At 43.1% G+C, this 22753-nt stretch overlaps 1 protein-coding gene across 1 annotated transcript in view; it reads right to left on the reverse strand.

The window, feature by feature from the left end:
* Positions 1 to 3070: 3070 nt before the first annotated feature.
* Positions 3071 to 22753, reverse strand: part of SLC5A8 (solute carrier family 5 member 8) — a 31536-nt gene continuing 11853 nt past the window's right edge. The window contains exons 7-15 of the mRNA XM_054028978.1: positions 19585 to 19714; positions 18388 to 18476; positions 15839 to 15951; positions 14311 to 14378; positions 13897 to 13983; positions 12262 to 12467; positions 9808 to 9911; positions 8105 to 8190; positions 3071 to 3895 (exon numbers count right to left, since the gene is read on the reverse strand). Coding sequence (XP_053884953.1) covers positions 3764 to 3895; positions 8105 to 8190; positions 9808 to 9911; positions 12262 to 12467; positions 13897 to 13983; positions 14311 to 14378; positions 15839 to 15951; positions 18388 to 18476; positions 19585 to 19714 — 1015 coding nt within the window. The 3' untranslated portion in view covers positions 3071 to 3763. The remainder of the gene's footprint in view (positions 3896 to 8104; positions 8191 to 9807; positions 9912 to 12261; positions 12468 to 13896; positions 13984 to 14310; positions 14379 to 15838; positions 15952 to 18387; positions 18477 to 19584; positions 19715 to 22753) is intronic.

Raw genomic sequence — 22753 nt, forward strand, 5'->3', positions numbered from 1 at the left:
TCAGATGTCTTACTTCATGGCAGAGTTAAAGCTCAATAAATAACTTCAAATAATGTTTCAGGCCACAGGTTTAGTGCCTTAGGCTGTTTTAATAAATTACTTTGTCACAATATTTAAGGGAAAATATGTGACACTGCATTTTTTTTTTTACATACAGTATTATGGAAAACATTTTTATTTGGTTTGATTAAATATGGCTTGATGAAAAAAGGATAAAGTCAAAGGAGATCCTAGCCAGTTTGATCACGTATCAGATAAAAGGCACATAGTACTCAAAATAAGAGCAAAATACAATGAAATACAAACAGATGATATTTCATAATAATCAACTGCTCGCCTGAGAAACACATTCAAAGCTGAGCTTATCATTATACCAGACTTTCTATACAGCAGGCACAGTACTGTGTGGCAATACGGTCAGTGGATAGAGTACAGGAGACTTAGTTTCTGTTCCCAGCCCTACCACTGATTCGTTACATGACTTTGGACAAGTCACTTAACTTCAGCATGCAGGGCCGGCTCCAGGCACCAGCCCAGCAAGCAGGTGCTTGGGGCGGCCAAGGGGAAGGGGCGACATGTCGGGCTCTTCGGCGGCAATTCGGCGGCGGGTCCTTCGGTCCCTCTCAGAGGGAAGGACCTGCCGCTGAAGAAGAAAGTGGCGCGGTGGAGCTGATCGCGATTGCGGCTTTTTTTTTTTTTTTCCCCCGCCACTTGGGGCGGCAAAAACCCTGGAGCCGGCCCTGTCAGCATTCGTCAGGTCTCTCGCTAAAATGGGAATCCTGCTACTTACCCGCCTTGATCTCTGCGGGTCAGAAGTACCATTGAAGTTCTAATTGTTATGATTTATTACCTCGGCACTGCTTTTAAACTGAAATGCAGTATTTCTTTTTTGGACACACTAGAAGCAGAACTACCTTCTTGCATCATCAGCTTCTCAAGCCTTTTCTGCTGTACATGTGTAGAATACATTGATGGCAAGTAGTAATGACAAAAGGCCAGGTTCAGCTGATGTAAATCAGCATAGCTTCACCGGAACTATGCTGACTTAGACCAGCTGAGGAGCTGGCCCGATTGCTCACCAGTTTTGTTTCAGCCTTCACGGGGCTATTTCAGTATTTTAGGTAAGTTCCACTAAGTATTTTCCTTCAGTCTACTCCACAGACACGTTTGTAGGCTATACAGAGAGGACTTGCGGAAAACACTTATTTCCCAAAATTATTCTAGACACTGAAGAGTATTTTTAAAATTAATCTGTAATACAAATGTTGTATGTGTAAACAGCTGACTGGCTAAAAACACTAGGAGACAGATTCAGACCAATCATTTTACCCAGCAGTTCGGCAGCTTACAGCAATTATCAACTATCTTTGAAATCTCTTACTATATTATCCGGGGCGGGCAAACTTTTTGGCTTGAGGGACGGATCAGGTTTTGAAAATTAGGGGAGGGGGTAGTGGCCTGGACCCCACCCGCTATCCGTCCCCCCCGGGACCTCTGCCCCATCCACCCGCCCACACTCCCTGTCCCCTGACCGCCCCCGGAACCCACACCCCTGACTGCCCCCCACTGCCCCATCCAATCCCCCCTCCTTCCTGACTGCCCCCCCAGGACCCCTGCCCCCATTCAACTCCCCTGTTCCCTGCCCTCTGACCACCCCGACCCCTATCCACACCCCCGCCCCCGACCACCACCCCGAACTCCCCTGCCCTCTATCCAACCCCTCCCCGCCCCGCTCCCTACCCCCTTACTGCACTGCCTGGAGCACTAGTGGCCGGCAGCGCTACAGCTGCGCCGCCCGGCTGGAGCCAGCCATGCCGTCGCCACCGCACAGCACAGAGCACCAGGTCAGGCTGGGCTCTTCAGCTGTGCTGCCCCAGGAGCTCACAGCCCCGCCTCCCAGAGCATTGTGAGCTGAGGCTGCAGGAGGGGGAACAGCGGGAGAGGGACCGGGGGCTAGCTTCCCAGGCCAGGAGCTCAGGGGCTGGGCAGGAGGGTCCCATGGGCCGTAGTTTGCCCTCCTCTGATATAATCTAATCCCTTCTGAGGATAAAGGGGTAAAAAGTAGAGCTGGGCAAAGAACAGATGGGTGCTTTTTGTTGTTTATTGGAAATTCTGAAAAATTAGTTATGGGACAAATTACAAATGAAAATTTTGGCAAATCGAAAAGTCACAAAAATTTTGTTTCTAGTCAAACAAAAAATTTAGTTTCAACAAAATCTAAATGTTTCATTTTTGACCAGATTTTTCAATGCATTTAAAGGAAACGTTGAAGCGAAAAGTCATTGGAACTGAAAAATGGAAACACTTCATTTCAAAACGTTGAAACAAACCATGTTGGTTTTTTGGATTTTTTTTTCAACCAGAAGAATACGGCAAAAAATCAACATGAATTTGCAAAACACTCCCACGTCACCAAATTTATGTTTTTTCACCAGAAAAAGCGTTTTGGTCACAAAATATTGCCCAGCTCTAGTACAGAATTCGCTTGTTCCATTAACGCCGAGCCAAAAATGATTTTATCCACAAAACTTTCATTTTGGTTGCATTTCCATTGAAAATCGGTTTTAATGAAAAAACGTCACTTAGCTCAACCGATCCACCACGGCCCATTGTTCCTACCAGAAGAGGTTGAATGAGGAGTGTGGAGGCTGCAGTAGTGGCTTTACAGCCTGGTAGGGGGGACCTTCCTCCCAGCTCCCAAAGGAACTCAACTAGCACACAGCCTAGCTGGTCAGACTATGCACTGAGAAGGAAAGGGAGGGTAAGCATGTTACCAACCGATTCACTGTTGAATTCCTTGCTAAGAACGTATTCAGATACCACCATGAGGGATGACTTTATAAAAACGTACATAGAAGGAGCGCAGAGTCAGCACTTCTGCAGAAAAACATTATACTAGATAATCCCGCCTTCATTATAAAAACACAACCACCTTGTGACACCGCAAGAGTGTAAAATATTGACCTTGCCACAGAAACAGTATGGAATTGACCAGGGAAGAAAAATAGCCATGTCTGTGAAAACTAGATGCTCTTTTTAAAAATAAAATAAAATAAAGCTGAAAATTAACTGAGGTTGAACGTAAATATTTTTATAGAAGACCAAACCAATACTGAATGACAATTTCACATAGAAACGTTGGCTTTAGTCCTCCCTATAAAGGTCCCCTAGAAGAGCCAGAGTCCTGATTCTGTTTTCACTTTCATCAGTGTAAATTAGGAGCAGCTCTACTGCAGTCACTGGAATTATTCTGGGGAGAGAAGGATCCAGCCTGATATCTTAGAACTGAATGTGTCAGTCAGTGGATTGAGAAAAGCAGTTGTTTACCAAGCCAGGGCTTGGCTAGATGACTATGCACATGATAAATAAATACCAAGCCAATACTGTTTGTTTCTTGCTGTGCTCAAAGGGTATTATCATTGGAGGTAACACAAAACATTCTCCACATTTGAGTATGCTTAAAGTTCGCTTGCTCTTAGTTCATGTTCACTTCTGTCACAGGCACAGATGCATGCCTTTTGGATGGTCTCCCAAAATAAGCAGAGTTGTATGTTATGAAGTACCCACTACCCGCCTTTTCTTCGGGCCAATATGCTCTGATTCCTTTCTTGGCATTAGTCTTAATCGCAAGGTCATTCCAATGTGGTGATGGCATGAAATTTAGTAGGGATTACTGCACATAACCCCAGGTAGGGTGGGTAACTAACTCTTCACAGGAATGCTGGCAATGTCTTTAACACAACATCTACACTGTCCTCTTAAGTCATACATGGGCACCATTGACTTTTTCTTTATTTTCTGTGACGTTCATTTCAATGTGGTTGAAAACAGGATTGTCGGTTCCTTCATCTGCCATGGTAAAAGGTTTCCAGTTCAAAACTTCCACTTTCTCATTCTGAAAAAAAGTTCACATTGTGAGGCATGGAATCACACACACACACACGTGTGCGCTCAAGCCCATCCATATAGACATGGACTATTGCTGTTGTCTATTGCTGGATCCGTCCTCTAAACTAATTCTCACTTCCCGATGTCCTGGCAGCACAGGTGACATATACACAGGACTCGTTACAGTGAGGCACCAAAACTTAGCTCACACAATGAACATTAAATATTTTCAAAGGAAGTGGGGAAGAGTGAGGCCCAGGGAAGGCACAAAGGGAGCAAGAAGGAGAATGGAAACATATCATATTTCTGACTTATTCCAAGGGAGAACAAGATTAAATAAATAGATTTGTTTTAATAGGTAGGGCCTAATTCCGAGTTGGTGAGGTTTTCAAACCTGTCCAGTTAGAAGCCTAAGTCCCATTGACTTTGAATGGGACTTAGGTGGGTTTGAAGATACTGCCCATTTATACTATGGCCCCTTTACATCATACTGACAGCATGAGGGGGCGGGGGGAGAAGGCGAGTGCTGGTGGCGCAAAATATCGGGAAAATTGCGTCCCGACCAGAGATCGGTCGGGATGTGGGATAAACAGCTCAAAATCGGGATGGTCCTGATTTTACCAGGACGTGTGGTCACCCTACTTACAGCAGATGTAAATTTCTCATTTAAATGTACAGGAGATCAAGAGTCACTACATTTTTTTAAAAAAACTACAGTTTCAGCATTTTTAATTCATTTAAAAAAAAACCCAAACAAACTCTTAATTCGGAGCAAGAAGAGTTTCCTATCAAGTTTTTCAAATAAGAAGTAAAAGTTAAAAAGCAACCAGAGTCGCTATTCAAACATAGGGCCAGCACCCTTTTTTTCAATATTGATTTAAAAGTTGTGGAGGGGTCAGTTAGACTTTAGCATGGAGAAAATACACTAACCAGCTACGCTTGCACAGAGCAATACTGGGATGGGTTTGTTTCTGGGTTGTGAGAGTGAAAAAGGAGAACCTGATTCTCCTCAGAGGACCCAATCCATCCGATGCTCACTGTAGTCGATGGGAGTCTTTCCGTTGACATTATGATGCTCTGGACTAGGCCTATAGTGAGCCAGGAGTAACACCACTGAAGTCAAGAGAGTTTTACTAGTGTGAATGGGGGGAAGACTCAAGCTTGTAGTTGGGGATTTTAACTAGTAGGACAGAGCAGGCTGATACACGTAGACGGAAGAGAAAGCATAAACTGATATACACTGCAACAGCTGGAATTTCTCTAGATATATGAGGAGGATGTGTGGGTTTAATCACGTACTTTGCTATTGTCATTCAAAATGTATCTAACACTTGTTCCTGGCCTCAGAAGAATAGCTCCTGTATTCTTGTGTACCAAAGTGTCATCCCCACCGTGAGCTATTGTTCTCCTAATCCTGGTGCCTACCTGCATTTCATCAGTGAAAATCAGTGTTTACTGGCATCCCTGCTTCAGAGACTGCATCTTCCTTACATCTAACTACACCTAAACAGAAATCTCCATTTGCCTAAACTGGCTCAGCCAAAATGGAAGGTGCCCACATATTTTGCCTCAATAATTAGACATTCATTAATAGTAATCATTTCACCCACGCTCCACCCAGCTTTTGCGCTATGTAATAAGCCAGTTGTATCTGGATCCAAGTATTATGGCCATTTAATCTGCGAGCATCAGCGTTCACATGCACTTGCACATTTGGTTCATGGCATTATGTCCTCATCTGGTGTAAAACAGTGGAGCTCCATTGCAGTCAGGGGAGCAATTCTGATTTACACCAGCTGAGGGTCTGGTCCAGTTTCTACGTGGACAAATAACATGTAATGTATTTAAAAAAAACCTACCTCTACTGTGTATTGTTAGTAACACAAGAGGTTTTCATAAGGGGAAGAGGCTGCAAATTGGATCATCTAAGAAAGATGCTCTCTACGTGGCACACTGAACTATCCAATGGCCATTCTTTCTAACTGAGTGCACTGAAAACACAGACCTTACAGGTGACCTGCAGTTAATTTTTTTTTAATCTAAATGCTAAAAGCCACATTGTGAGCCTGCTCCTCTCCCGGGTGAGCAGCTACTCTCAGTGAGACGCCTCATGGGAGGGAGTGAGCCCAGACTGGATAAAGGCTCCAGGCCAGAGCCTCAGCTTGTGGCAATTGTTGTAGTGCCACTCAAGTCAATGGAGTGATGACAATTTAACGCTGCTGAGGATCTGGCCCTCCATGTTTAAGGGATGTATTTTAGAATGCTGCTCCTTGGCTGCTGAAACTTTTCCTGGTTTATTTTAACACAAGAGGATGGACCACTACAACATTGCCAAAGGCAACAGCCAAAAAGCTATATTTTTCCTTTAAATCGTGTTGGCTCTTTAATAATCTAGCTATATTTTGAGAGGTTTGAGAGGCTACTCAATACTTTTTTCTTCCATTTCTTTTTCCGTTTCTTTTTTGAGTGGAGGTGTGTGTAATGTGGATCCACAGGCTGGGGAAATTTCCCCCCTCAAACTGTAGCTGGTCTAATGAGCAATATCAGAAATAAGCTAGAGAACAGATTTACAAACCAAGAAAGCTTTGCTGGAATGCAAAGGCACCATTGGCCCTCATTTTACGAGGCTAGCTAGGGCGTGCTCTAGTATTCTCTCTAATCTGCTGACCTGAAGCCAAATACTACCTGCAGTTGTAGCCATAAATAGCTGCCTTGTCTATGCCAGCTGCCTAATCCTGATACACCATATGCACAGCTGCTGCCTTAAATGAAGTAGTCACATCAGAAAGCATCAGTGTCGCCTACAGGATCAGCCATTCATATGGGTTGGGGAGGGCATGGGGTGAGGGGGAGAGAAGAAAAAAAAATGTAGTCCCCTGGGGGAAGCTCTTGCTTCTGATTCCTACTCTGTCAGGTTATTAGAGTGTGCATTGCCTCTTAAGGTGTGCTTATTCTATTGTCTACCCTGGTGTGACACAGAGCCAGAAAGGATTACACAGCTAGCAGGCTAATTGACCCAGATTCAACCTTTAGAGGTAGGTAGATAGATAGATAGATAGATAATGGTTGTGTTTTTTGTGTATTTACATATATATTGTTAACCTCTAACAATGTAACCAAACAGTTCCTGTCTATCCTGTATTCTGTTAATTCAGAGATCAAAGGAAGACGTTAACATTTAAATGAATTGTATATGTAGTAATATCGCTGTCTGACTTTCTCTTTGAAGTTTGCGATAAATCACAGGTAAATGGCTGGAGATAGGCAATTGCCTTATGTTAATCCATGTAGCTAACTACTGGTGATGTTTAGGAAATAGGAGGTTACTTCAAAGACACTATGGTTCACCCAAGGACTGACAAGAGGCTTCCCCGGGAACATTATAAAGGTCTCTTGGGACCTGATCCTTTCATCTCAAATCTGCTTATGCTTCATCAGAGGAAGCTTGAGCCACAAGACTGATGTCTCCAGTTCCATTCTGGATGACCCTGATATTGAACATTGGACTGAACCTATGGACTAATTCTGAAAGAACTCTTTGCAACTCTAAAGCTCCCCAGTTCTACTATGAAACTGACCTAAGTTCATGTCTGTATGTATAATGATCTTTTAACCAATACTCTTTTTTTTAAATAAATTTTACTGTAGTTAATAAGAATTGGCTGTAAGTGTATATTTGGGTAAGATCTGAAATATTCATTAACCTGGTGGGTAATGTGTCTGATCCTTTGGGATTGGTAAAACTTTTTTATATGATGAACAAGATTTTCAGTAATCCTCATCATATTTGACTTGGCTGTCTGGGTGAAAGCCCAAGACTGTGTTGCTTTAAGGAAACTGTTGTTGGCTTCTGGGTAACCAGTAAGGTATTGTAGAAGCTGTTTTGTTGCTGGCTTCGTGAATCTAAGTATTAGAATAACCACCAGTCTTGGGGATTGTGTGCCCCATTCTTTGCAGTTCGCCCTAGCTGAGCAATGTCAGTGTGCCCCCCCCCTTGGACTCCAGTCACATCTTGTATGTTTGGAGTGACCAATACTGAATTGTACAGAGGAAGAAACTGAAAGGACAGGATCTGGATCAAAGAATGGATGAACACTGAAACCGTTTCTTTAGAAAATGTAACACCCCCCCCACCCTAGTGTATTTGTCTCTGTTACCCAGGAGGACAGATTGCCTGAAGGAGGCAAATTAGAATGATGCACATAGCTATACTTACTGTCTTGGGTTTAGAAAATGAGAAGTTGGACAGCAAGTCCTCTTTGGTCAGCAAGAATTTACGATCTATGTTCTGCTTTAGTCCTCCTGTAAAATACCCACAGTGTTAAATTCTTTATCAATTGTTTTTAACAAGCTAATCCTAGTCAACTGATAAGGGTACATCAGACTCCAGCTACCTGCTGTGTCCAGCCTTCCCATATACTTTGTCTTAAAGGACTATTGTCATGATGTGAACAGGTCTAGTCCTAGACCAAATGGCTCCCTAGGCGAGGAGCATCTTTGGCACCCTCTCCCCCTCCATTTGTTAAACTTTTGAATACCTTATTTTTTATTGAATATATAGCCCATTTCATGACTTTGATGCACAATTTGCATGCATGATTTATCCCTGTCACAGAAGATGATAAATTTGCACTCTAGGATCTATAAATCTGTATTTATTCATGCCATATATAAGCAAGTCTGGAAGGTTCCACAAGATTTTACAAAGGTCCAGAACATTCTAGAAGGATAGTGAAAAATGAATCCACGTACGGAACACCTGAAACATTTTACTTCAAACATTCTATTTTCCCTTTTGGTTACTAACAACACAAACAGCATCCTGAGCCCGGCGCCACCCAAGCCCAGTACCCCAAGCAGTCGCCTGAGTCACCTGCCCCTAAATCCAGCTCTGGGTGTGAAGCATTGTGGAGGAAGTGGGGGAAGGAAAATGAGAGAGCTCCTGGGAGCTCCAGAAAGAGTCTGAGGAATTCTAGAGTAAAGAAACCAATGACGATGTGCCTTACTCTCCTCTGCTTCTACGTGCAGTAAGTCCAATGGAAACCATCCTGTTCACTGTGTTCTAGTTATGTATGGCCTAAATGGTGAGCTAAGGATGTCGGGTTCAGGTCTAGATTAGTTTTAGGTTATGAGTTAGATTGAATCAGGCCTAGGATCCAACTGCTCTCGCTGGCATAAAATGGTGGAAATGTTGAGAGATCAGCTACACTTTTGTTTGTTTTTTTTTCAGCCGCATCCAAATTGGATAATAGCCTCATTTTGGATTTTGCCTGGAACCAAAACCAGAGGGTTGGGTCGGGATCTCGGGGTTCAGATCCCAACTGTCATGCCTACTCTTAGGGTCTTAGTAATTTGCAGCAATCTATTTCACTAGACTTTTCCTTGGGCAGTTGACATGGCTTTACACCATGAATCCTTCCTTGGGTGCATGGCTTGGCAAGCGTAGTGAAAATGGCCACTGGGCATGCTCAGTAAGCATATTTCAAATGCTTTGAACTCACTCAAAGCAAAACTACTATTAACCTCTGGGAGAAGGAAAGATGCTTCTCCTCAGACAGGGCTATCTCCATGCTGGATGGCAGCTCTTAAAACTCAGCCCCTTCTCAGGTTTAATGCACTGGGTAAATGGATTCTCCCCTCCACCCCCCACCCCCGTCTCCTCAGGTTAAAAAACTGCTGACTTTACTACCTCACAATTCAAAGAGAAAGCAATGCCCCCTTTGGACAGAGACCATGTCTGGAAAATTTCAGGCCAAAAGATAAAGGTTCTAGAAAGCGGTGAGTGAATGAAACCAGAGAGTGCAAGCTCAACTAGAGCGGTCACTGAAACTTCTCGTGATAGGGACGGTTCCATGTGTATGCATGTTAATGTGGAAAACAGCGTATACTTGTGTTAAACCAAAACTCTGGAAAAGGTACCTGTTAAGAGGCTGACAATCATTCCCAAAGCTATTGTGACCAGGGTCCCAAGTGTGCTGAAGTACAGATACGACAAGGAATACCAATAATCAGCCAGGACAGGTCTAGGAAAGGTGGGGGAAACATTTTCTTAGAGTCTTCTTCAAAATTCAGACAACCTGAAAATGCGTAAAACTAGGAACTAAGAGAGTAAATATAAGAAACGTTCTGTGCTAAAAAAAAATAATGAGTCACATGCTATTCTCCTGCAGAGAAACCCACCTGGCACTCAAACTCTGAGGTAAAACTGGCAGCATCAGGCCAGTATGGTGGGCAAATAAGCCATGGCCAGAAAAACCACATGAGCCCATGCCTCCACTAGGAATTCTGGCCAGAACTGAAGAGTTTAGCCATGAGTCTTTTCTTTGGAGAGGCTACGGAGCACTGGAAGCTCCCTAGAAGTGGGAGGGGGGCACTGGCACCCAGACCGTGGCCCCGTCCCCACTTGGCCTCTTCGCCCCAGGCCCCGCCCTCACTCTCCTATGCTCTGCCGAGGGGCGCCTCACTGCCCCCCCCACTCCTCCTGCTCCTTAATGCCCCCCACCCCTCTTCACCTGGGCTCCTCACTGCCCCCTCTCCAAGGCTCAGTGTTGTCCCACCATGCCCCTCAGGGCTCAGTCCCATCCATTCCACCCACTCACACCCCGTGAGGCCCTGGGAGGAGAAGGGGAGAGGCCCATGCTGTAGCTGAGGGAGGCAGTGCGGCTCAGAGGTGTGGCTGCCCAGGGTTAAGCCAAAACTGGCCCTCAGGAGGCAGGAGCTCCAGGGCTGCTGCTGCTTCCTCTTGCAGCATGGATGGTGGCATGGCTCATTCAGTTCCCACCGCCGAGGGGCACCAGGCTCCAACCGAGCCAGGGAAGCGCCGCCTAGTTTTCTCCACGCTACACCAATGGAGTGCCAGCTCTGTGGCTCTCTTGCAGGGGGGTGGGAGGAAAGGTGTCCATTGTGTCTTAGGCATGAACTGTGCCATCACTTCTGCAGATCTCTTATTAATGATGGTGCTGTGCACTAAATCTCAGTTAACCTGAGTCCAGTCAACTAGGTTTCAGCTCTCTCTGCTTTCAGGGCTTTGTGCTATAAAGCAGCAGCAACAAACCATATTATGATCCCCTTTGCAACATGCCACAGAGAGAAGCACGTGGACCAACATCTTTGAGTATGTATGTACACCTCTACCCCGATATAACGTGACCCGATATAACATGAATTTGGATATAACGTGGTAAAGTAGTGCTCGGGGGGGCGGGGCTGCGCGCTCCGGTGAATCAAAGCAAGTTCAATATAACGTGGTTTCACCTATAACGTGGTAACATTTTTTGGCTCCCAAAGACAGCGTTATATCGGGGTAGAGGTGTATTTGTTCTGATGGCCATAGAAACATGCTGCCTAGCGCCTACTTGGCATTTAAATTTACACTGATGACAATTTAAAGTTGATGAAACTGAAACTTTGTTTTTCATTTTAGAAATGGTAACAAATTATCCACTGTTAACTCTAAGCAGTTGCTTGAAGCAGAACAGATATACTGCAGAACCTACTAAATGCAAGTGCTTTGGGGTCTAAGATTTGTTTGATCTTATATGTAACATCCCACTTGCCATGCTGGTGAATCAGTACATAGACACAGGCACACGGGAGCAGTGATCCATCTAATCAGGTATCCAGCTGCTTCAGGGGAAGGCCTAGGAATGTCACAATTCACCTAATCATGCAATACTACACCAGCTAAGGGGAACCTTTTCCTAAGGATACCCAGCTGCTGACCCAGTTTTGTCCGGAGACATAAGAATGGACTGCCCTTAGAATTTTTAATCTAGCCATTGTCTTTTAATCTAATTTAATCGAGCTGCTACTCCTTGTTCTGATATTTATATCATTGTTTTGTTCTTTGGGGGAGGAGGGTTGTTTTGTTTTGACTGTATGACACAATACAGTGTAAGACAATATGACAATCACAGAGGAAAAAGACCCCAGGATTTCACCCAGTTGCACTTGACTCTTATGGTTTTGCAAAATGGGGCTAGTTACTTCCACATAGATATGATGCTGTTGGATAAACTTTTGGTGGAAGATTCACTGAAAACTCTTAATCACCCTCAAGGTTTAACCTGCTTAGATAGCAAAACTGTATGAAATAAACACAAGTCCCCTTTGCCTATCCACACTGCAGAAACAAAACTACTTCCCAATAAGGCACATGCGACTGTAGAACTCTATAGTACTCATCCAACACCCACTGACTTCCAGGGGTTTTGATAAGCACCCCCAGTAGGAGAAAACACAAAATGCTGCTCCCTTTTAATTAATCAGGTAACCAAAAGAGGGAAGATTTTTATAACAATCCAACTATTACACAGATGGTCACATCACTTTCAGTCAAGCGCCGGTGCAACATGTGGCCGATTTGTTATATACCTTTCAGTGCCTTGCAGGTGTACAAGGGTTGTTAAAGTTGGCATTTCGGTTGTTGCAGTCCAGTTGCCTCCTGGGCTGCCTATGTCACAGCCGATAGTTGTGAGATTTAATGACATAGTTCTCTCAGGGAGTGGAGGATAAATCTGAGCCCCAATGCCAACCCAGAGTGAAACTGTAAAGCCCCCAATAAGCCCTACAAATGCACCCTGTAAAACAAAGTAAAATCGGATTGAAATGTAAAGCAAAAAAACCAAGAGGGTTGACAAAGAAAAACACTGTCAAGATTTTTCAGAACTGGGTGGCCTACTTTTCAAACATGACTTAAATGGGAGCTGTTGGAGGGTGCTCAACACTTGAAAACCAGGCCACTTAATTAGATGGCTAAGTATGGGCTTGAGTCTAACTTTAGGCACTAAGGTCTGAAATTCTTGGCCCGTAATTTTTTTAAACAACTTATATCAGGTAGAAACTATGAAGGCAGAAGCTTTTTTTTTTTTTTTTTTTTTTTGAGATTTTTATTTTATTTTATTTGAATAAGCTATCCTAAAACCTTGGAGCAGGTACATAAAATTCACAATGTATGTGTTCCTCTCCCCCCCCCCACCATATTCTGTCTGCAATGGGAGGAATATCTTTAGCGCAAACACTTTGACCTTTTCTAAAGACAGGAACTCTCTTCAAGATCTGAACAATGAATTAAACTCTGCTTTAGCTACAGCCAGTTATAATAGAAATCCTGGCTGCTAGAGCCTATACACTACCATTCCTACCTCTTTTAAAACCAGTCTCAATTTTTTTTTAAATGTCCCCAGCATAGACAAGGACTAACTGAAAATTTAATTGGGAATTAAGTACTGTGTAGACCTTGCCCTGGTTCTCTGAACAAGGATGAATCTCACTCATCATTCATTGCAGTCCACAGAGATACTCCAAATACAAAAGTTAACAATGTTTGATTTAGATTCTTATCAACTATGATGCTGTGCAGTATCTCTCAGCTCACAAGTGTCCAGAGGACTAAGTTTCACTTCTCTCCTGCTCTCAAGGCTTCTTGCTACAGACACCAAAATGTTAGACTTTATGAACTCTGGAGAACACCTCCGTTGTTAGGGTGTCATAATTTAGGAATGCCTTGTGCAATTCAGTTCGATTCACAGATAATATTTACTTTGGCCTCAGATCTAAGGGGTGTGTGTGTGTGTGTGTGTGTTTTAGATGAGGGTGGCCAAAATCAGGCTTATAATGGAAATTCAATTTGCGACCATATTTATGGAGTGAATGTTGTCACACCACAAAGTAACAACATACTGCCCTATTTAGGCTGTTTACAGCACAGCAGTACTGATTCTGCAGCATTGTACAAAGACAAATCACTGCTTTAGCCATAGGGAACAAGGAGAAAATAAGTGATTGGTGAATCTTGCCATTTTTAACAATATTTTTTCAGATTAAACTACTGGCCTTATTGCCTAACTATTGGGGTATGGGGATGTGGGGGGCGAGGGGGTATGTATGAAAAATGCCAATCTAAAACATCTCCCATGATGCCTAAAATGAATTATTGAGGGAGGAGGGAAATGTTCCCCCAAATGACTATTGTATTTTGCAACAGCAAGACACACAACTTATACTTACGATGGGGTTTGCGAAGGAGGAGAGGATTCCCAAAGAAAACAGTCCTAGAAGAGGACCACCAACCATGCCAAAAATACTGAGAGCTGCCTGAGAAAGAAAACAAAGTCTTCTATCAAGTATCACACAGCAAAGCCAAAACCTGCAACACGATGCCATGGGGGTGGGGAAGGAAATGAAATATCTGCAATCAGGATTTCCAGTTGGCTCTGGGCCAGATCCTCAGCTGGTGTAAACAGGTGTCGCTCCCTTGTTGAATTTTCTCAAATTAACCAGCTGAGGATTTAGTCCTAGAATTTCCAAGGTAAATACTCATTAAAGTATGCAAATTAATCACTTTATAATAGCCAGTGATTGTTCTTTTCCATAGTTCCTTCTAGTTAATGAAACAGAGGTGAAAAGCAGTTAAATATGCACCTGTAACAAACTGCCCAGAAGGGACGCCACACCAGCCATGGCAATACACACTCCTCCATAAAAAAGACCTGAATGGGTGAGAAAGACAAATGTAGCAATTTAAATCTCCCACAGTGAAATTTCCTTCTAGTCTAATACTACTACTAATAAAGCCAAAAATACATGGCAGCTAGGATTGTCTTTGAGAATGGCCAAACCAACAAAAGGTCACGTGCTCTGTTACCTCAGGAGGGGACCCTGCAAACATGACAAATCCTTTTACAACGTGTGGTCACTGAAGATTAGTTGGAAGATTAAATCTTAAAAAGAAGTTGGAATGAGTAGTGGGGATAATAAGCACAGCAAGAATCACTTACATTCCTCCTCTAACCCTCTGTGCCAACACTTTGTACTTGAAGAACGGATCTTCCTTCCCACTTGAGTTTTGTTCCAGTGAAAACACTTTTAGATATTGGAGTTCCATGGCTAGGAATTTCCCATACAGCCAGGATATAGACAGCCTAAGCAAATGAAGTCTCTTCCTCCCAGGGTCCCTAATGCTGGATGAGCACTTTAATTACATCCACCACTCACAAAGCTCTAATTTACAGCTACATGGGAACACATTAATCCCAGTGCTTAATATGAGAGGTCAGGCAATTATCAGAGTTCAGACCTGTGCGCCTCCATTCCTATAGCAAACAAAAGCTGGCATCAAAAGTAGTTAATAATGCTTAAGAAACCACATTCTCGGGTGACAATGCTGTTGTAACACTCCTCATGGCTCTGGTATGCTCACTGGCAGGGCGTGTTCTCTTGCTCGGAAATACAGTGAAGTACTTGGCTGTACTCTTCTATCCCTTACTAAGCTTATTACAGTAAAAGAGACATGTTAATTTTTCCCAGCAAACTACCTGGGGCACTGTGGGCCATATCTTCCACTGATGCCAACTGATGTAGCTAGCAAAGAAATCAATGGAGTGTCACAGATTTAAACCAGCTGAGGATCTGGACCTGTATGTTCAACTCAAAATTCTGAAACTGGCTGCTTGAGGGCATTAAACAGATTGAGGGCTTTAGGGTGTATCGTAGTGGTTGCGAAGCCTCACATTTTCTAGAAGGAGAGTGTGATGCAGTACATTTCTCCACCCATGTACCCTGCCAAATAATTACATGTTCAAGTGACTTGTTACAAAATTCCATCCCATGCACCTGCCTTCTGACTGATGGAATGAAAAATAATACCTATTTCAACCCAAGCCCTTTGGGTCTTTTGTATTAGGAATCTAGATTGAACAAGGCTACAATATAACTTTACTGCTTAAAGATCAAACAAGATGCCCTTTTCCATGTTCACTTTAAATAGCTGCTCCCCTTCTCCCCCATAACTGAAAACTCTTGGCCTGATTCTGATCTCACACAGGTTTCATACTGGTGTAATTCCATTGACTTTAATGAAGTTACTCCTGATTTACACCTTTATAAGTGAGATCTGAACCAAGCCCTCTTTCTTTATGGTAAAAGTGGAAAATATCCCTCACAAACTCACTCATTCCCTTGGAAATCCAAGATAGTTTCTTTTCAGAGAGGGAGCTGAAGTAAGGTTTAATGAGATCCTCAACAGTTACAGCCGCTAAAGCATTGATGCTGGAGGACACTGTGCTGCAGATGACAAAATTTGAAACATTTTTGTATGTTAGGAACTGAGATTACAAACACTTAATAATCGAGATAACGGCAGAGAGATACTGTCTGCAACAATATCAGAGACCTTATGTAGCTGTAACTACTATACATGTTGAAATTATTATTACTAACGGAAATAAACTTGACAGCACTATTTGTTACATTTTGCAATTGCTTAAAATATTGGTTCTCAGAGAGGATAATGCATGTTTTAAGAAAAAGAAACAATCAGATAAATCAGTGGAAGGAAAGTTAACATATATTGCTATAGCTAGATCAAAGGATGACTGGTATTTTAAAACCATTTTTGAATTCATTAATATGTATCGCATCCTTTGGGCTAGGTACATGTACATCACATGGCGTTTCATTGACTATTTTGGATGCACTCTACAGATTCAGGCCAAAAAAAAGGAGCCTAAAGCTAGGATCCTAAATCCATATTTAAGTAAGTGGGCTGGTTTTCAAAAGTCAGTAGGAACTGCCGGGTACCTGACACTTTTGAAAATCAGCTACTTTTTCAAGTGCCTTGATGTGGATTTAGGAGCCTAATTTTCAGTGCCTATTTCTGAAAAATCTTGGCCTATATCTTAAAAATGGCATGCCTGTATTGTGGCTGGAAAATGAGTATGCCCTGGCGCAGACCACAGCACACAAAATACGCCTCTCTGCACATTCAATGGTTAATTATGAGCTCCAGTGAGCATTCGATAGGCTCCGAGGGAACCACTTGTCCCAACCACTTGAAACATCAGCCCCTCTCTCCTGAGAGCAGATCTAGCTACTACGGAATAACTCTGAACCTCCCGGATCATATAGAATAGTATCAGACAAATTTTCCTTACAGAGAAACATGCCACAATGCCTACTATTTCCCTTCTCTTTAATATTCCTGTGTTGCCACCAGTGGCCAACATCAGACAAGATTAACTAATTAACAGAATTCAAGTAGAACACTGGAGTTACAATAATAATTTGCACTTCTGCAACCTCTTCCATTTAAGGATTTTAAAGCACTTTACAAATATGAATTTATTAAGGTGAGAAAGTATTATTTTATTTTTCCCCTCTGGCTTCTTGTAGTGGCCCAGTCACTGTGCTTCTCAAGAAAGGCAAAATGCCAATCACCTACAATCCACAGATTGTGCAGTATCGGCCATTTTTATACATTACTCTTGCAAGCAATCAGCTTGCACCTCAAAGTGTGAAAATGTATTGCCCTGATCATCGTATTTACTTACATATCTACAAATATTAAGAGTCAAAAAATTATTCAACCACAGCATTATACCAGTGCTCTGGGTGTGATTGCTATAGATAAGGTTGTTAACAGTTTCCATTCTAACCCCTGATTTTTGAACACTCAAGATTATCCAAAACGTTCACATTAAGGGCTGAAATTTTCTGTAATTGGTCGCTGCCAGAAAGTATACAACTTTGGAAAGCTGAAGCAAAAATCTTTTCAGTTGTTTTTCAATTATCAGAAGGCAGTAAATGCATTTTTTTACCACCACCATTTGAAACAAAACATTCTGACCATTTTCACAGGATTGACTTAAAACAGCTGTATTTCTTAATTCCAAACACTAGTTTGAAAATAGCCCTTAATGAGCAGAATGTGCTTCTTAAGTCATAGGAAGAAGGGAGATGGCTTTAAAATACAGCTCTGAAGGTTTGAAAAAGGAAGGCTGAGCAGCAGAAAATTCCCATAAACTGCAGCTGCCGTTTCCCTATAGGATTTCAGGAATTTACAAGTGCAGCTAGTGAAGTAATAGCTTCGGGTACGTCTATACTTACCTCCAGGTCCGGCGGTGAGCAATCGATCTTCTGTGATCGATTTATCGCGTCTTGTCTAGACGCGATAAATCGATCCCGGAAGTGCTCGCCGTCGACACCGGTATCCTGCTCGGCGAAAGGAGTACGCAGAGTCGACGGGGGAACCTGCCTGCCGCGTGTGGACCCGCAGTAAGTTCGAACTAAGATAGTTCCACTTCAGCTACATGAATAACGTGAATAACGTAGCTGAAGTTGCGTATCTTAGTTCGAAGTGGGGGGTTAATGTGGACCAGCCCTTTGAAGCAAGGTGAGGCAGAGCTTGTAAGTGCCATACTTTGCTCATGACAATGGAGTTTATAGCGCCAAGGCTCAGACTAGCCCTGTTGGTGGAGTTTGTTAACAGTGCAGACCAAATTGCTTCAATGCAAGGAAATTTGAAGCTCCACTGGTGAAGCCTGAAAAGCTTTTAAGCTGCACCCATTAAACAGCTTCTAATTTTTCCCTGTTTAAAGAACAACAACATATGCATGCAGGGAAATTAAATGCAAAGGATCTTGTGTAAATACAATTTATGCTCCAATGAGCATGCATAAAAACGGCCAACGTATGTCATTGAGTTCAGAATGATTATATTACCTTAATGTCCCACTGTAGGCGCTAGCCACGAAAAGTCCTGGTACCCCTGGAAAATCTCGTAGAATATCCAATACCAGATATGGCATAAGCTGAAAAAAATCATAGTGTGATGTTGCACTCTATATGATTTTATGAAAATATGCTAATGAGTTTGAATATAGTGTAACTGAAATATGCTTCATGCAAAAGGCTCTTGTAAAGTATCATTACAAAGTTTATAATCTACTGAGTGTGATCGTATAAATGTACCACTCTTGTATCTGAAACTAGAAATATAAAATGTAACTCTGAGGGCCTATTGTAATTATGCAAAGTGTGGGCATTAATGGTGTTTGGAATCTTGATGGCTCCCATTAACCAGGACAAATGTCTGTAGATGGCTCTCTTTTACTTGTGAGACTTCTTGTAGAAGTGTGTGCTGGCAAGTGGGTAATGAAGTCTTACAGTGACATGTGATCATGTCACCTGAACTGGAATCCATCTTTAACCTGGTGCTTTTCCAGTGAGGGGGGGTGGAAACCCAGAGGGACAAAGGATTCCCGCCTTATGCAAAAGATATATAAGTGGGTGGAACAGAGAAAAGAGGGGCAGCCATGATGAGAAATCCCCTAGCTACCACCTGAGCTGGAACAAAGGCTGTACCAGGGGAAAGGATTGTGCCCAGACTAGGAAGGTGTCCAGTCTGTGAAAGAAACTTATTATTATTTCAGAGGATTGATGGGGGTAGGCTCAGTGATTCATGGGGGCAGAGAAGGCAGAGGCATGGAGCCTCCATGCAGACCACCCTTGTCTCTCTGCATCTCCCTTGAGCCATGTGGATCTCAGGGAGAAGAGAGAGACATAGGTTGTAGCACAGGAGAGCAACCTCCACCCTCCCCCAAAAAGGAAAATGATCTAGTTTCCTATATAGGGTTGTCATATTTGGTCTTCCTTGTCCTATGTATCACTAGGGAATAAGAGGATTTCTGGTTTCTTATTTTATTAACCCTGTCCTCCCTTACTGCAAATAAAATACACTCCTGGTTTTCAAGTGTCCCAAAATGTTCCTTAATGTATCTTTCCAAAGGGACAGATCCTGAGAGCACCCATGATACTGGACATGTGTGTGCTCAGCCTCATACCTTGGGAACAGCCCCTCAAGGCAGCAATCTTAATTCATCCCCAACTATTAAACCATTGAGATGTTTAGTGTTAAACCTGGTCTGGTGCTGACACCCGCTTTGCTGTCCATGGGTCGCAATCGTGGTATATGGAGTACATTGCTAGTCCACAAAACATTGCACAGACAAGAATCGCCCAGAGTCCCAAGAGGTTGATATAGAGAGATCTGCACAAACATGAAAGGAAACAACAATGTTAAAGAGTTAGCCATAGCACTGTATTGTAATGTTGCTAAAGATGAACATGTCCTACTGTACCTGTATTCACTTCCTCATTGGCAGCCAAAAACAAAAAAGAGAAACCTTGTTAACTGAACACTTCTTAGTCTAGTTCCAGATGGTTGTCTGTCTGGCTACCCTTTAAAGCAGTGCAAAGCCACTAACTCCCAGCAACACACAGAACTGTTGTAAAACATGACAAGCCACAGAGTAATTCATAGACTAGGAGCCACACTGTGAGCCCCTTCCTGACCTAAGAAAGCCAGCACACCTTGGAAGGGTGCCATAGCGCATGCACTTCTCCTGCTGACTTGGCACGGAGTCCCTCAGAGCTGTTGCTTCTAGGAGGAAGTGGACTGAACACAGACTGTGAGTTTCCTGTCTTAGTGCCTAGGTAATCTTGGAGACTGATGTAGTAAACTGACTCCATCTCCTGACAGCACTAGCCCAAAAAGGCTCCAGCTTCAAGCATGAATGCAACCTCTGCTACCCTAGGTCTTCGTTCACTGTTGGCTATTCAAAATGCTCCAGTCTTCTTGTCCACTTTGGCTTCTCTACAGAGGTGGAGCTCCTGCAGATTATTGGAGGTGTCTAGGTACTTCTAGCTCTAGACTGGTCCTAGTTTCATGAAGTTAATTACCCTCTGGCTTATCTTTGGTGCCCTACTGCAACCCACAAGCAGTATGTTCTTCAACAACATGGTTCTTTCCCTGTATTTCCATAAGATTAATTGTATTCCAACCAGCAGCCATTTTGTTGCCTGATGCCCATTAATGGCCAAGCAATCAGAACTGCATTGGTACCTCCAGTACCTAAGCATTTAGGGTGCTTAGGAGGCCATTCAGTACTTCCAGTGCCTGCGAAAGTGCACCAACCCCTGGGTTACTTTAGAAGGTTAATCGGGATATGTGCAGGAGAGTAGCTCTGCTCTTGAAGATCTTAATGGGGATGGAAATTAATGTTATTGGGTGCACTGATGTAATATAACTGAGCCTGCAGCCTGGTGTACTTCGTAAAGCTCATCAGCACAAGAGACAACCTGACTTAAATCAAGTGTCTGATAACAAAACCCGGGCATGTTACAGCTGATTGGGTGACCCCACTGCCAGTGGTCAGACTTGGGCCTTGTCTAAACATATAAATTGCAAAGCTTTAGCTAAATCTGTTTCTAGACTAATTTAGTTAAAATAATCCAACCCTGTGTTATGGACCCTCTCATATAGGGTTGAGTGTGTTTTATATCGGTTTACCATAACCTGATTCCTTATCAATATAAGCTAAACTGAGATAAGGCACTCTTAGACTGATTGAAGTTGGACATGCAGAAGAATTTTGTTAAATTAGTACAGGGATCAGCAACCTTTGGCACGTGGCCCGCCAGAGTAAGCACCCTGGTGGGCCAGGCCGGTTTGTTTACCTGCCGCATCTGCAGGTTTGGCCAATCGTGGCTCCGATTGGCCGCGGTTCACCACTCCAGGCCAATGGGGGCTGCGGGAAGCGGCGCAGGCCGAAGGATGTGCTGGCCGCCACTTCCCGCAGCCCACGTTGCCGATCCCTGAATTACTGCAACTCTCATGGGTAGACAAGGCTTTAAGTAGCATGTTTTAGCCTAGGTCACTATAGTTAAAAATTAAACAAAATTGCTATCAATTGAGTGATTAAAGGCAGAAATCAGAGGGGTAGCCGTGTTAGTCTGAATCTGTAAAAATCAACAGAGGGTCCTGTGGCACCTTTGAGACTAACAGAAGTACTGGGAGCATAAGCTTTCGTGGGTAAGAACCTCACTTCTTCAGATGCAAGTAATGGAAATCTCCAGAGGCAGGTATATATCAGTGTGGAGTGTGCCCACATATCTACACCAGCAACACCATCACTGGACCTAACCAGATCAGCTATAACATCACCGGCTCATTCACCTGCACGTCCACCAATGTTATATATGCCATCATATGCCAGCAATGCCCCTCTGCTATGTACATTGGCCAAACCGGACAGTCACTACGCAAGAGGATAAATGGACACAAGTCAGATATCAGGAACGGCAATATACAAAAACCTATAGGAGAACACTTCAACCTCCCTGGCCACACAATAGCAGATTGAAAGGTAGCCATCTTACAGCAAAAAAACTTCAGGACCAGACTCCAAAGAGAAACTGCTGAGCTCCAGTTCATTTGCAAATTTGACACCATCAGATCAGGATTAAACAAAGACTGTGAATGGCTATCCAACTACAGAAACAGTTTCTCCTCCCTTGGTGTTCACACCTCAACTGCTAGCAGAGCACCTCACCCTCCCTGATTGAACTAACCTCGTTATCTCCACTCTGATATATACCTGCCTCTGGAGATTTCCATTACTTGCATCTGAAGAAGTGAGGTTCTTACCCACGAAAGCTTATGCTCCCAGTACTTCTGTTAGTCTCAAAGGTGCCACAGGACCTTCTGTTGCTTTTTAAAGGCAGAAAAGTATGATCATGCCCCGATTACCCACAGCATTTTCAAATCTTGTTTTCAAACCATGTTGGTGGCTGGGTGTCAAATGACAATCAGTGTTTGTCCTGACTTAAATCCTAGTTCAGAGTGGCACTCTATGATTTAAGAAATGAGTTGTTCCCACTAATTCTGAATGAGTAATGCTGGGTGGAATACTCTTCTGCAAAGCTGGCATTGTGTCTGGGCAGACTATGCAAGTCTTTCTTTTTAATAAGAATTTAAGATTTCAACATTCAAACCATTGTGTGGTGCCTTTGAAGAGTTCTTTGAAGCCAGGAATTGGTAAGGGGAAAATAAGAGGTAATAAACTAGTAGGCTGATGAGTCAATATCACACCTGCATTTATCTGAAATGTGTGATTCTTCCACTTTAAACACCTGTACTTCTTTTAAGTGAATATGTCGTTGTTCAAATACAAGAATCTAAGTTGCTTGGTTGTGCTTTCTAGTCACAAAACTACAGGTGCATATCTTGGGTGGGGTGAGATCCTTT

Source organism: Malaclemys terrapin, chromosome 1, assembly GCF_027887155.1.
Source record: "Malaclemys terrapin pileata isolate rMalTer1 chromosome 1, rMalTer1.hap1, whole genome shotgun sequence".
NCBI lineage: Eukaryota > Metazoa > Chordata > Testudines > Emydidae > Malaclemys > Malaclemys terrapin.